The following is a 15600-nucleotide window of genomic DNA, read 5'->3' as shown; positions in this document are numbered from 1 at the left end:
TGTGCAGAGCCCAGGAAGCCGTCCTGGCCGAGCCGGGACCACAGCTCACCGTATCTGGGCAAAGCGAGCTCTCACTCCTCTTCCACACAGCTTCCCAAAAAGCACCTAACCTACCTTTGGCTTTGGATAGTCTGACCTTACCACAGATCTTCTTGTACATAACCGACTCCTGCTTTAGGGCCCCCTACACCTGTCTAAACCTCCCTCCCAGCACTCCCATGAAGACGTCCTTGGGCTGGGTGTGCGACACACCGCCATCGCCATTTGGAGCACCTGCCTGTACTGCCCGCAAAACCCGGAGCCTGGGGGTTTCTCCACTACTGAAGGTTCACGCTTTGTCCCACCAACTTTTTGTTGTTGTTGCCCAGCATACCATCCACCCAAATGCTTTTGTAGGCATCCTCCTTCTCTGTCCCCAAGATTAGTTAGCATGGATTGTGGGGACTTGCTGTTTCACTGGGATTTAAGATGTCTGGTACATCTGCCAGACAGAAGCCACCAGAGACATCCCCGTGCAGACCTCGCAACAGGGCTGCTGTGTTTCTGGAAAATCCAACATCCCCTGTGTGTCTGCAGCTGCTTCACAGCAAATGCACAGTGACACTAAAGCGTCTGGCAGTGCACCGCTGACCTTGCACCCTTCCTAAACCCACCACTGGACCAGACCACGAGATTCACTGGGCACGTGCAGAGTGTCCGCATTTGCTGGAAATACCAGAGTCTCCACGGAGGTGCTGCACAGAGCTGGTGAGGGTATTTCTGCACAGGAAGTCCCCAGCAGAAGTACAGTATCTTTACAGTGAAAATGTCAAGCAGGCACTCAGCACTGAAAAGCTAATAGCGTTTGTGAAAACAGCACATACCCTTACATGTAGGAAAGACAAAATCAAAATCCCAAGTCCCGTCACTTGTCTCCACGTGTTGCCTGGGTATCGGAAACTGGCACAAGGCACGGTGGTGTCAGAGCTCTGCACTTGTTTGCTGTCACAGGAGAACCCTCCTGCCGGGCTCCAGCAAGCCCCGACTCCTGGAAACACGGACATGGCACTGCCGGCCAACTCAGGGAAGAGCCCGTGCAGCTGAGCGGGGACCAGCTCCTTCCCAAGCAGGTGCCGCGCACCGTGCCCTCGCCCCACCCACAGCCCGCCTGAGCCCGAGCGCCAGGAACAAAACCTGCTGCGTGCTCAGCCCAGACCCGGCACGGCAGGGGACACGTCGCCATGTGATGTGAGAGACCCGAGTCCCATGCGCTGGGGACAGGGGCGGCTCTCCCCGCTTGGCCCACTGCCTCGGGCTGCGCCCACTCCTGCACTCCCAGGGCCAGGGAAGGGGTCAGCTGGCCCCGGGCATCCCCAGCGCAGCCCGCCCGCACCAGGGGACAGGACCGAGAGCCGCACTGTCAGGGCAGGGCCTCCAGAGCCCAACAACATGCTCTGGTAACACCTCCTCATGATGTGCAAGCGTGGGCCACGACAATTTCAGCTCTGGCCACTGGCTCTTCCCTGCTTGCCAAGATCTACTCCCCGTCTCGGTACTCAGGGACCGTAGGCAGGTCTTGCAGACACAACCTGCGGTGACACTCCGGCGGCAGGCTGCAGCACAGGGCAGGCATACCGTGCTGCCAGGAGCGGCCTAGCTGCAGTAGCACAGTGCTCCACTCCATGCCACCCGCCTGCAGGGACCGTGCCCGCCGCACCCCATGCCTGCCCCCTGCGTCCATCCTGCATTATGCCCCTGACTGCACCACTGACACGGTCTGCACGACTGCAGAGCAAAAGGAATCAAGAACAGGCCATCCGGCCTGGCACTCATTTGCAGTGCTATTTTCAAAGCCACTCAGTTGCCAGAGCAGGCCTGCAGTACAGCTGCACACAGCCCCACCAGCGCCGAAAGAAGCAGGGGGTGAGGAGAGAGGAGCGGCCGGGAACATCGAAGCTGCCTCTGCCACCAAAGAGAAGTTTAAGGCCGACCTTTTCCAGGCAAAGGGATGAGCTTGATGAGTGAGTCACCACCAGGCAGGTTCTCCAGCTTTCAGCCAGGTGCTCGAAAGCTCCCGCTGCACCAGGTCCTGCGCCGGGCTACCCACATGCTCCTAGCAAGAGGTGAAGATGCGCCGGCCCCGCAGCGGTGGGCGCTCAGCCGGTGGCGGACCACGATACAGGAGCGCAGGAAACCCTCTGTTTGCTGGTGCCTCTCCCGCACTGCATGGAGCCAGCGAGTGGCAGGACCGGGCTGCCAGGAGCCCGGGACTAGGAAGTGCAGATCAACACGCTCCCACGGGCATGCCCGGGCTGAACGCATCGCTGCCAGGTCTGTCACCCGCAACAGTAATTACAGATCGTACACAGGGCATTTAGACAGATGAGAACACGTACCAGACTGCAAACCTCACGGGTAACACACACGTGCTTCTGGAGCCAAGCGGTCTGCGGAGATGGAAGGGCTACACGCACGCCGTAGCCCATGTTATGAACGAAGGTAACACCCCTTCCTCCGGCCGAGCCCTCCCTGCCGCTGCTGCACTTCAATGGCAGCGTGAGCGGTCTGGGATATAAAGAGGTGGAGATAGAGAACAAACTGTGGAGACCACCACGCAGAGCGGGCAGCCTGGGGGCTCAGCTCTGTGCCCAAGCTAACCGCAGCTCCAGTCCCTGGGGAAACCTTTGCAAAACAGAGCGGCTCCCCGAGGCCGCCTGGCTGCTAGGGATCCATGCAACATCAGAGGTTAAACACCCCGACAATATTTAGCTCTCTCCAACTTGGATGGAGGCTGCATTTGCACTTTGCTTGCTTATAACCACAATCCTGACCTACGCCTTGCTGAAATACACTTCTGCTTTGTCTTATCCTCAGCTGGTGGTATAAACAAGCTCACAGAACTGACAGTCTTGAGGAACAGAACCCCTCAGAGGCAGCAAACCGAAGTAAAATGTGGTGTGTAGGCACCATGGAAACCTCTGTATCGAGACACATTGGGAGAACAAGGGAATGCAGCCTGCCTCTGTGCTGGCCAGCGAAGGGCTGATGTTGCCCAGTATCAGGTCTGGGGGACGAGTCCCCGCCAACAGGCACCATTTGTGCCTTTGCCACAGGGAAGGCAAGATTTGCAGGAATCGCTGCCTTCTCTCAGACACAGACTCCTCTCAGCCTGCAGCAGATGGAGGAAGCTTCAGGATAAAACTGAGGTGGGAAAAACTGCTGAGCATAACTTAAATACATCGAGCTATTAAAAAACCTTAGAGAAGCGCACTGAGCACTTGTGGTGCAAATGGGAACGTGAGCAGGGAAGAAAGCGGTAAGATCCTTACCTCCTGCAGGAGAGGTAAAGGAAACAGTTCATTCCTACAGAAGGAGGGATCTGGGCTGCAGTCAACACTTTATGTGCCATGAAACAGAAGACTCCGATGAGCCTGTGGTTTTCCATACTCACAGAATTATGAATCCTGGTTCACAGGCTCAGTGTAGGCCTCCCCTGGGGACAAGGACCGGCAGATCAGAGACAGAGCGGGTGCTTCGTGCAAGCCTCTTCCATCATAAATGGTGTGCTCTGCCACGTATCAAAAGACCCTGCGTTTGCCCTGCACTAGGATGTCTTTTGTTTTCAGACACATTTTTCACGGGGGCACGTGGTGCACTTGGTGAAGCATCACAGAGGCAGGACCGAGGATGAGGTGGCTCTGCCATGGGAGCCGCTTCTGCAGCACTGCTGAGATCGCTCCAAGCCTCGTGCCAGCTGCGCAGGCAAGACCTTGCTCCACCCAGAGCACCTCCCTGGGTCGAGCGTGCCTCTGAGGACAGGGCTGGTGAGGCTGAGGCGGGAGCTGCTTGAAAACGGGAAGGCAGCAAAGCCCGGGACCGTTTCTTGCCAAGTCTCAGACATTTAGCGATTCCCATACGGACTCCAGGATGGGTGCCGTGTAGGGACCCCTTCCATACCACCGTAACCTGGTGGTAACTCAGGACACTCGCTCAAAGACCAATCTGTCTGCGCAGACCTGGGGAGAAGAGCTGGGCGCTGCGACGGACGTGGACGGCCGCACCGCTGGGGGGGCAAGACGGGAACCGAGGAAGAGAGGCATCGTAGCGCTGGCGCACCCACGGCGCAGCCAGGGCCGGAGCAGCACGGTGCGGAACGGGCCCTTAGACACCCGCCCAAAAGCTCAGGACCTGCCTGGCTTTCCTCGTCGCCACTGGCTGACCGCCATCCCAGACCCAGGCAGGAGCAGATCTGCCACTACGCGACGTCCTTCCCTTCGCAGCCGCAGAAAGAAATAATCCCGGACGACCACCCCTCCACCCAGAGGTCTGCCCACCCAAGCACAGTGTCCCCCGCCACAGTCGGCTGCTGCAGCCTAACCCCAGAGACACGACGGAAAGGGCTCCAGCCCTGCAAGGCCGGGACCGAACCAGGACTCTGAAAGGCCTCCAGGCTTTTAGGAAGAGCTGCGTCGGCTGGATGACACCCCAGAGCAACAGAGATCCCTGGAGGTCATGGAAAACAGGGGAAAAGGATTGTGTTAATTGAGGAAGAACTAAAAGCTTTAGGTTTGTTTAGCTTGCAGCACTGTTTTGCAGCCTGCAGAATGTTAAAATGTCAGAAGGCAATACACAGAATAGCTGCAAGAATATTTTTGAATAGACACACATTTTACTAGCCAAACTAACAAATAAGTATTCAAAGTTTGTTTTAATTTTTACTTGACTGCAGATAAGAAAAATGTGGCAGCATGGTGCTGGTTTGTTTTGCAAAAAGGCTTCTTGTTTCTCAGATTAAGATCGAAAAAAATTAATCTTGAAGGGGCTGAACGGAGCCATGCCAACAGTCTTCAAAAGGAGTTAAGAGGGCTGCCACCGAGAGCGCGAGAAGAGCGAGCGGTGGAACAGATTGCCGAGGTCCCCGAGACAGGCACTGGGAAGCGCCTGCGACGTCTTGCCCGCCCTGACGTCCCTTCCAGCGCTACCCCAGTGCTCGCAGCACAGCTGCCGAGGGTGCCTTTCTGTGAACGCCTGAACCAGCCCACGAGCTCATCGCCACCAGCAAGGAGGTCCCGCTTCGTCCCTCGCCCCAGGCACGACGGCTGCCCCTCGTGCTCGCCAGCCAGCTTGACTCGAGCAGAACACCCTCTGTGTCTTTCTGCACCGCTGACCTGCGCTGGCTCACGGATGGCCCTGGCAAGCTGGCATGCAGCCATCAGCGATGGCAGGCCATGGGAAACGTCTCCTGTCTCAGAGGTGCTGCACCCCAAGACCAGGCCCCCTCCCTCATGACCCTGTCCCACGTGAAGGAGGCTGTGCCGGGGCAGAGGCAGCCCCCCTGCCCGAGACCGTGTCCCAAAAGGAGGTGATGAAACCTGGTAACGGCATGCCCTGGGAAACCCGCCCTGCATTGACAAACTGGAGGAGCTTCGCCCCCTCTGTCTGGCAGAACAAAGCACCAGAGGCGACGGCCTCATCCCACCAGCATCCCCCCACAGCAGGGACACCACGGGGCAGTCACGTCCGGGAGGTGGCCAGTAGAGGCCAGGGAAGCACCAGCGCAGGGCTGAAGTCAACGAGGCTCAAACAGGGAGGTGAAACCTCCCATGCGGGTAACTCTCATGCTTGGACGGCTGCTCTGAGGGTGACGACTGTGGATGCATGCCTGTACCGCTGCTCAGGGTCTGCCCCTGCTTCTACTACACCAGAAGGTCTAGCCCGTGCACCAGTACCTGGTTGGGAATCACGACTCTGCTATGGCCAGCAGGAAGGGTGAGGTGCTCAAATAACGCCTTTCGACCTTCACATCCAAGCGCCCTCCCAGACCAACACACTCTCCCTTACAAGCGTGAGCCACCGAGAAGCTCTTGCCTTCCCCCAGCACAGCAGCAGGCCCAGCTCCTCTCTCCCCTCTGCAAGGCTGAAGCCTCTATGCATTTCCATTCAGCCACATTAAAACACAGGTTTTTCTCGTGGATTTGGAGAAGCATCAGAGAACCACGGGTATCCGAGGCACGAGCTGTGAGTACTCACCACCTTCAGCTCAGGTACCGAGCGACTCAGGGTCCATTCCTGGCTGTTCACAAACGAATCTGCAGAACAGAGAGGAGAAATCGTCAGGTCACCGTGGTCTCCCTCGAGATCCTAACAAGGATCCGGCCACGCTCTCCCTGCTCCCTCCAGGCAGGAGATTTATGGCTCTTCCCTCCCTTCCACCTCGTCTAGAGACACGAAGCTGCATGAGGTCCCGACACCGCCCATGCCCGGAGGCTCTGCAGCCAGAGCTTCGGATGGGAAGGAGCGGCTGAGCTGAGGGCAGGAAGGCAGCGCAGAGCCCACGCACCGCAGGCTGGGGACCCTCCCTCCTGCCCTGCGGGAGCACAAAAAGCCCTACAGCATCCCCTTCCTCGAGGCACATGGGACGAGGGAAGCACCAGAGACTAGACACCTTTTCGGGGGGCACATGCTGTAAAGGACCCAGAACCGAGGGCACGTAATGGCGAAAGCAGTGCCCTGAGCACTGCGCTCAGGCTTCGATACCAGCGTGTGGCACGCAGTGCAGATAAAGAGCTGACGGCACGCTATAATCTATGTTCGTGATTGAAGGTGAACACAATTAATTATGTGTATGTTATGTAATTTGCAGAACATTGTAATAGGCTTAAGAAGGTTGTAACAATCAGGCACGGCTTTGAGCGGTGCAGGAAACGCCCTCTCTTCTGCCACAGAAATCACAAACACTTCATTTACAGCCAAACAATCTCCAGGAGCTGGTCAAACAACAGACTTCCCAAATAAAATCAGACTCACTGGAGGAGGAGCAAGAGCCTGGAAAACACCTTGAATACCTGAAGTAGCCAGTAGCCACTCCTAACAAAACCAGAGTGCTCCATTTGCCTTGGACGAGGAAGTACGTCCTCCACCCAAAGCCAGATGGCTACGGGGTTGGGGGCCGAAACAAAAGAGCAGCACTTGCTGTATGTTAATAGTGTAAAAATAATAAAGGATTTTTGGAGACCGGAAACCCGTGGGAGCACTGCTTCTTCAAGAACCTGTAATAAACTTGCTGAATTCGCTGCCACAGACTATTGCAGAAATGGAAATCTCAGACGGGTTCAAAAAGGGAAGAGGCGAATCCGCGAGACCCAACCACAGGCAGCTATTAAGCACGACGGCCCGGGCGCTACTGCTGCTCAGACGTCACCTGAGGCCGCAGCGGGATGCCAGGCCAAAGGGGAAGATGGCTCTAGACCCGCTCCGCTGGCGCAGGAGCTGCGAGCTGCCCTTCCCCGCCTGCTCCTGGCAGCCCCGACCCCACCACCGCACTCGGGCACGCGTCCCGGCTCTCAGCGTCTGCACTGGCACTGCCCGAACCGGCTGGGCAAGCTGGCGGCTGCAGGTCTCTGCCGAGTAGGTGTTTCACCGGGGGCCGTGCCAAGCACCGCAGGCTGAAACCAGGGCGCTGCAGGAGACGCCGCCAGACGCGGGCAGGATCAGAGGGCAACGCCAGGCTCTTCAGCCCTGCCAGAAGCCCGTCGACGAGACCTTCACTCCAGTTTATGCTCCCGCCCTCGTAACTGCCAAGGGAGGGTTGGACACACAGCGGCTGCAACCCCCTCTCTATCTCCAGGCTAATGCCTGGTCTCATCTCTCCCTACCCCACCCGGGCAACTGGTGGGAGATGCGCAGCCCAAAGCTGCGTGGGGAAGAGTCTGCGCCTGCTGCCCGCAGCCGGAGGGCTCACAGGGGGCCCTGCCCTTTGTGCCTGCACGTCCGCGCGCTGGTCCACCGCTGCTCGGCGCGCACGAGGGGCAAAAAAGATGATCCGCCGCTGTGCCTTTAACATGGCACTTGTGCAGCCACCAGCACCCGCAGGCCACAGCGTGTTTTTCCATCGTGTCAAAAAAACCTAAGAATACGGTGCTCATACCTGGAGTTTACCATTCATACACTAATCTACTAACACTTCTTCTTCAGAAGCTACAGACAAATAAAACACAAGTCTGATGCAGTAACACAAGGTTATTTATAACCATCATGAAGGTTCTTAAGAGGAATCATTTCTTCACGGTCTCTGTCTTTCACCTATCCTTTCTTTTTTTAGGCAGAGGTAAAATCTTTATTAAAACACCTAATAAGTTAGGAGGAAAATGCTGAGTTCTTGAGACCTTTCAGAAAGTTAACTGCACACCTGTATTTCCAACTGCATTACTTGGTCTAAAAAAAGCTGTCACCTCCACCTACAATTTCTGCTCTGCTTAGTCCCTTTGTCGGTTAACTGCGATGGTTAAAGCCCCATCGGTACTTTCTCCTGTACTGGCATTCCCTCCCCCCGGATTAGAGGAAGCAGCATACTTGCACTGTTTCTCTAGATATACCTTGTTCTTGAACTACAAAAAACTGGCAAAAACGGAGCAGGTTTTTGGAGGGGTTCTGAGTGGAGCACAAGTCAAATGCACTCGCCAACTTGGCCTTAAGAAAGAAAAGAGAGGCAGAGAGGCCCAGAGAGGGCAGGCTATTCTCTTCTCTTCTTGGATGCTCAGGATAGAGAAACCATCCAGATTTTTGCGAGTTGCCTCCTTTGCTAATTATTCTAACAGATCTTTGTTTTTTAACCAAGGTTCAGGAGTTCGTTAGCAACAGTTTGATTTTTGACTTGCCGTGAAAGCCTCTGAGTAAATCTTAACACAAATAAATAACTGTGACACCATGCCAATTTAACTACCTTCAGCCATGCGACACATGGAATTATTAACTGTCATTAGCATGCTTAACCCAAAACACCAACACACAACCCGTGCACATCTGCCTGCCAGTCAGCTCCCAGCGTGTGCCAAGCCTGAATTTTAGCCCAGGCCACCAGCCGGCCCCGGTGATCGGCCCGGCACGGCCCAGCCTGCGCACGGCACTGTCAGCACACGGGTCCCAGAGCAGCCCAGCACACCGGCTGCACCCGCGCCGCCTCTGCTCAGCAGCGCGTGCCAGGACGCTGGCACCTCTCGGCACGGTGCAGCCAGAGCTCCTGCCGCTGCGGATCCCCACGCCCGAGTGACAGCCCCGCTGGCATGACGGAGCGGGATGGAAACACCAGCAGCGACGCGCCCACTGTCACCGCTCATGCCTGCCCCGCGCAGCAGCAGGGACGCGTCCGGCGCCCACCGACTCACCCGCACCGGACCTCTCTAAGCTGCGCCGTGCCCCAGCTTGCAGCGGCCCCCACCCAGGAGCTCGCACGCTGCAGTCTGGCTTCAACACCGGGCTAAGCGGGGTGAGACCCTTCCCGTCCAGTCCAGCTCACTGCCCCCAGACCACGGCCGCTCCTTGGTTGCGGGCAGGGGACGGGACTGTCCCTCCTCCGGGGCAGGGAGCAGGGCTCACCCAAGCGCAGGGCAGGGCTTGTGGCGGGCACTGCCTAGCACCTGGAGGTGGGCAGTCACCTGCAGCTCGCACCACTACTGCTGGGAAATCCACTCGTGACTGCAGCTGGACAGAGAGGCTGCTCGGCACCAGATCTCTGCTCTGCCACCACCGGGAGCCGGGTGTTCTGCCCCTGCAGAGGGGCCGCTTCCCCTCCCCAGGGGCAGCGGGGGCTGCTTCGCCCCAGCAGCAGCTTCTGCTCAAGGCAGGAGGGAGAGGCAGGAGGTTGCCCAACACCGTTACCCAAGAACAGCTATCTGGATTCGGACCGAGGGTCTGCCCAGCCCAGCGCGCCATCTCCAGCGCCAGCTGGCACATGGGAACCCCAGAAGAGTAGGAACGTGGCGAGAGTACGTGATACTGACCCCACACGTCTTTGTGGCTGCTGACTTCTTCAGCTCAGGGATCTCCTGTGGTTCGTCTATTTAGTAAACCTCAAAAAACTCTCCTTTGAGTAATTGTTCTGTCTCCTTTTAAAACCATATGAAATTTCACTTCCACATCGTTCTTTAGCAAGGAGTTTCAGCAGTATAAATACCCATTCCTTGGAAACCCACTTCCTTGTGTTTTAGGCTCGACTTCATGGGATGTCCCCAGCCCCTGCCCCAGAGGCGGTGAGCTAACATCCCTAGCCAGCCTGACCACCACCGCCCCGTCTTTCACTGCAACCTCTCTTTTCCCCACTGCGGAGTCCCAGCTGTCGGATCGCTCCTCGTGCAGAAGCTGTTGTGCACTTTCCACCCTCTCTGCTGTCCTCCTCCACCACCTCCTGTTTAGCGGAAGAGGACACGTCCACTGCACATATCGCTGGGTAAAGCATCTCACCCGCCACAGGAGGAAGGCAGACGGATGTACCGGGAGGTCCCATGCGGCTCCAGCGACTGACCCTGCCAGACCGCCCAGCTGCTTCACTGCGGGAGAGCCTGCTGTAACGACAAGGCACTCTACCTGCAGCGTTTTGGGGCTGATATACCCCCAGTGTTAAGTGCTCACAGAGGTACAGATGAACCCACGCTTATTCCAGTACCCAGGAGGGTAAAAGCAAGTGCTTACAGACTACGTGACCAAAGGAACAGAGACTAAGGTGGAAGTGGCCTTGAACTGAAGACAGCCATGGGATTCCTTTGCGATCGCCTGGAAAAGTTACTGAGACACAGATCTTGGAGGGGCCAGTTCCCTCTGTGGCCCCCTCCAGAGCCAAGAACGCAGGTGTGAGGCTCGGAAGAGCCTCGTGTCCACCTGCCACCCCAGGCCGTACCCGTACACGCAGACCCTTCCGCTAACGAACTCCCATGTGAACAAAAGCACCTCTCGTTGAGGAAGACATCCCGCCCTGACTTTAAACTGCCCGTACGGAGCACCGCTCCTTGCACCGACCCACTCGCTCTGCCCTTCCCCACTAGCTGAATGGGTGGAGCTGCCTGAGGTGTTCAGGGACGAAGCAAGGCAGTGCCTGGGCAAAGCAGAGAAGTGAGGCAAGGAGGCCGCATGTGTCCGCACACTGGGGCAGGCACGCGTCCTCTGCCCGCACCTTGCGGCACGCCTGGGAAGCTTCCCAGCTTCTGCAAGAGCGTAGAAGGAGCATCACGGTGTCCTGCAGCATGCCCTCCAACGCCACTTCCCAAAACACCCAGCTTGCTCCACAGCGAGTCAGTCTTGCACAGAAGAACGGCGGCTACTCAGGGAGAGCACTTGGACCAAGCTCCCCTGCGTGCCTGACTGCTGGCACCCACTGGCCAGTCTTCCACTTTGGCTTCAGGTGAGCTTCCTGCAGAGAGCTTGGGGGCTTTCTTAAACGGTGCCCGAAAGCTGAAAATCCTCAAAACCAGGAGGCGTTAATGTCAGCTTCCCCACGTTACTCGGTTAATAAAGCAGCATTCCCACATATACACTTCTAGCACTCCCTGCAGACCATGGGGAGAAGCCTGGCTCTGGTTGTCAAAAGGAGGAAAAACAAATGCCTTCAGCTGCATCAACCAGCAGCCTGCAGCACACATCTCCTCCTGCCCCGAGCGCCCCAAAGAGCAGGGTCCAGAAGATGTGGCAGTCCCTGCAGCACCTGAAGCATCGCTGTTACTAAACACACAGCCTTGACTTACACCATTCCCACCTACCACCTAAACAAGGTACTCGAGACCGTCAAGACCATCAGCTAATCCAGGAAGGCTTGAGGATCTGGAGCACAACCCACTTTCACACGTCAGGCTGGGGTCCATGCCACAACTGAGTCTTTCAAATCTGTCACTGTAACTGCCCCTCAGCCCCGGCTCCCAGGGCACGCCGATCACCCTTCTCTCGTCACGCAAGGGGACGCGCACAACCCGTGCAAGCCATGCTGACATCTGTGTGACCCATGCCTAGTCCTGATGCGCCCATTTGCAGACCCAAAGACACCTTGTCGGTCAGCTCTCACGTCACCCGAAGCCCCTGCGTGCTGCAGCCGTCTGCATCCGCACCCGCAGGGACAGCTCCATCGCTTGGTTTTCAGATAATTCCGCAGCACAGAGCCCCCCCCCCCATTTTCTTGCACTTGCTTTCCTCCTCTACCAGCAGCTTCTCGCAGAAGCGAGCGCAGCAGCCGTGTGTGGGCAGGCGCGGATGACACCCACGGAGCTGTCAGAAAGGCACCTCAAGAGCAGTTTCTCAATCACCCAAAACAGCCATAGGCCAAGTACCTGGCTGTCGAAAAACGCTGACACATCTCGCTGATGCAGCTTTGTCCATCCTAAGTGTTGATCGTTTGCTACTAAAATGCAGCATATGGAGATTTCCTGCACTTCATCAGTATTCTATTAGTACGATATTATACGCTCTGTGCATCTGTGCGGCTGTTACACACCCAAATCAGCGTAGGGAAGGTCCAAGTCCATAGCTGCAGGATGTTGATTTGGGTGTGGGAGTCCCCCCTCCGACGACACCGTTCCTCTCTGGGGCTGCCAGACCCTCTCCACCCGCAGTGCTTCTGCTGCCCAGCCGGCTGCGCCGAGCAGCGGGAGGTGCAGGGGGTGACACCAGCCACTCGGGCATCGTTCCCCACTGGAAGAGGCAGGAGATGCCCATCTTCTCCTAGGGAGAAAGAGCCAAGCACGTGGAAGCTCACAGCAAGCCACCAGTGACCTGACCCGATCCAACGCACTAACCGAAATCCAGGCAGGCAGGTCAGCATTAGCACCTTCCACGCAGTGCCAGAGCCTTGGTACGAGCTTGTTCAGCAGAGATTGCCTCCGGCTGGGGTGACACCTTAAGGAACTGTCATCTTCCTTGTCACCAGGCTTCATGCAGGCACCGGGGAGTAGCGATTTCCTGGATTAGCTTCAACGCTGGCCTAGCTGTATCATTTGGTATTTCGCATTAAAACACACCCAGTCACTCTTCCTCCCTCTTCTCTTTGTTATTTAATAATACAGAAGAGACCAGACTGTCAGCGCTGCGGCTGAATACCTTCCCCAGGCGCATCTGACCTCAAAAGCAGAGACAGTGGACTCACGGCACCACTTGCTCACCAAGAGCCTTAGCGCAGCCAAATGTCCTACGGACCCGCTGCTGCTTGCATCCACTTGCTGCTGCAAAGCTGGGAGGAGGAAGGGGCTGGCTGGGCAAAACTGACTCCTCACCCAGGCTGCTCCCTTCGTAGGATGGAGCGTAGCAGGTTCATCTACCTTGTGCTTCAGAAGCACTAGTGCCAGACACATTTGGTCTCCGCACACAGCAACTAATAATTAACCAACTCGTTATCCAAGCCGCTGTGGAACTAACTTGGACGCTGAAACCCTGGATACTAAAACCAGCCTTGAAACCAGGTCAGAGGCTGAGCAAACACAGCAGTGCCCACACAAACCACGTTCCAAAGTACCCACCTGCCCGCACACGCAGATAAAAGGGCAGCAGAGTGCGACGTGCCTGGGCAGAGCCACCTTTTCCAGGCCAGGCTTGATAAAGACTCAACCCTGGCAATGCTGGCAGGTAGAGAGATTTCTCCAGGTCAAGGACCAACACGGACAAGGCTAGCGTTCCCGTCAGAGAGCTTAGCCAACGCAGATCCCTGCGTAGGACATGATCTTACCAAGGATTATCTCACCAGAGCTTTAAATACTTTGCAGCAGTGAAAGGAGAGGATCTTGCATATCTCTGCGAAAAAAGGGTGTGATTACGAACTGCTGCCCTTGCTCCTGGGCGATACCGCATGCGGCAGCAGCTGGTGCCGTCACAACACGTATGCTGTGCAGCGCACGGACTTCAGAAGAGCCATACGTTTTAAGCCTCTTGGCACCTGCTACTTTGCAGTCCACATCCAAATACACGCAGACCAAAGAACCGTACCAAACTCTCTCTGCTCTGACAGCTAGAAAGGGTCTGCTGAAAGGGACAACGCAGCAGAGCTAGTGGCATGGAGAGACAGATAACCCACCGCTTCCCCAACACAAGTGCTCTGTGAGGACCTACCTCACCAGTAAAAACCTGTTCCAAATTTGCCTGACCTCAGCTCTACCCGTTTAACCCCACAAGCAAAGGCAGGTTAAGATTTAAAAGGCACTGTTTTTTGAAGTTTCCTCTTCCTATGGATGCCTGTAGACTGTAATCAGAACACCCCTGCACCTACTGCACACATCTCCTCTGATCTCATCCTGAGAATTAGGCCTTTCAGATCGGTGTCCCAACAACTCCTTCCTTGATACCTTCCAGACTTCTTATGTTTTTCTGAGGTGTGGACACCAGACTGGATTCAGCATCCCAGGCACGGCCTCTAAACCCATCATGCCATCTCTGCTCCTCACCAACACTCCCAGCTAAGCTCAGGCAGGTGCCAACAAGAGATGATACATATCACTACCTACTCAATTCACTACGCAAACTTCACCTTATTAATGTAAAAACACCCCTCTCTTCTCCCAGTAGTCTTCTCTCACACATGCCCTACATGTTAGTCCTCTGCATGGCCAAACACCAAAGAGGTTAAAAGGGAGTTACCTTAAACCTTAAAGCACCTTAAGAAGCAGGGCATCTTTCTGGGAGAGAGGAACACGATTGTGAGAAACACTTCCTGAGCTGTGGAGTCCAGATCCCACTGTCGGAGATGCTGCACCCATCACTTGATCCCTCCCTGCACAGGGAAAACTCCAACCCCAAACCCGTGCAGTTTTTCCAAGCCTGTGCCGATCAGAGGGCTTCTTCAGAACTGCGCTAGTCGATACCCCGATACCTGGAAACGTTCCTCTGAACCGCTGGCCACGATTATTTGCGGTCAGTCCAAGCTGGCCGGACTCTGTGTTGACTTTGCTCTCTAGCTCCAAGGGCTCTTGCCCTCCCTTGGTGCATTAACAGAAAATCACACCCCCTGTCAGCCTTCATCCTCCTACACAAAGACCAGCTCTTGAAGTCTTTTTTGGGTAAGAAACTGCATTCCCCTGATCACCCAGGCACTTGGTCCAGGCTGAACAACTCCATCAGCAGGGAGCGAATGTGTGGGTAACATTCCCACACAGTCCAAAGGAGGTCTCAGCAGGGCTGGGCAGCCGCACTGAGACCATCCTCCTGACTCGCCGGTGGGCCAGGCTTTTTGGCCCTTGGGTACGCCTACATGGCAGAGTGCAGCGCTGGATGGGTATCCCAGCTTGCTATAAACAAAATACTCCAGGTAACTAGAAACAGGGTAGCAGTGTTGGCTTGGATCTCTGCCTAGACTCATATATCCAGCTTTTCCAAAGAGCTGATAACCGCAACTGCAGCTGCACCCCCTCAGGAGGGCGTGTTGGGACTGTATCAGCAGCTTTCCTAGGGCTAAGGTGGGCAGCACTAGCATAAAGCATCAAAGTTTTTGAAATGTTGAGAGGGTGTTAGAAACACTATTGGCCTGCAAGTCTGAAAGAGGAAGAGGGCAGAGATCTCCTGAGCTGCCGCATCCAGCAAGTCCACGTTGGAGCAGTACGAAGGTTGTGCACGTCCAGTCTACGGTGTCCTGGCTTAGAGGCTCACAGCTCCCACCGGAGTGAGCCAGAGCCCACAGCCCAGCACGCTGAGTGGAGACAGGACATAAGACAGGACAAGCAACAGCAGCTTTGGTCTGCAGACTTCACTGCTGCTTCTTCACATCTGGTTGACCCCAGGAGGACATAGCTCAAGTGGGTACAGAGGCCTGTACTGCCTGTACTGGGTACCAAGCAGATAATGGCAAAAATGGGGCTCTAAGCAAAAACCAAACCAAAGCGT

General features: G+C 56.1%; 1 protein-coding gene across 3 annotated transcripts in view; it reads right to left on the bottom strand.

The window, feature by feature from the left end:
- Positions 1-15600, bottom strand: part of AGAP3 (ArfGAP with GTPase domain, ankyrin repeat and PH domain 3) — a 156791-nt gene that overhangs the window by 91591 nt on the left and 49600 nt on the right. For all 3 annotated transcript variants that reach the window (XM_072855019.1, XM_072855020.1, XM_072855021.1), the window contains exon 2: positions 6010-6068. In XM_072855019.1, coding sequence (XP_072711120.1) covers positions 6010-6068 — 59 coding nt within the window. The remainder of the gene's footprint in view (positions 1-6009; positions 6069-15600) is intronic.

The sequence above is a fragment of the Ciconia boyciana genome, chromosome 2, assembly GCF_034638445.1.
Source record: "Ciconia boyciana chromosome 2, ASM3463844v1, whole genome shotgun sequence".
NCBI lineage: Eukaryota > Metazoa > Chordata > Aves > Ciconiiformes > Ciconiidae > Ciconia > Ciconia boyciana.
Note: the sequence above shows the minus strand (reverse complement) of the source record. Positions and strands in the feature narration are given on the sequence as shown.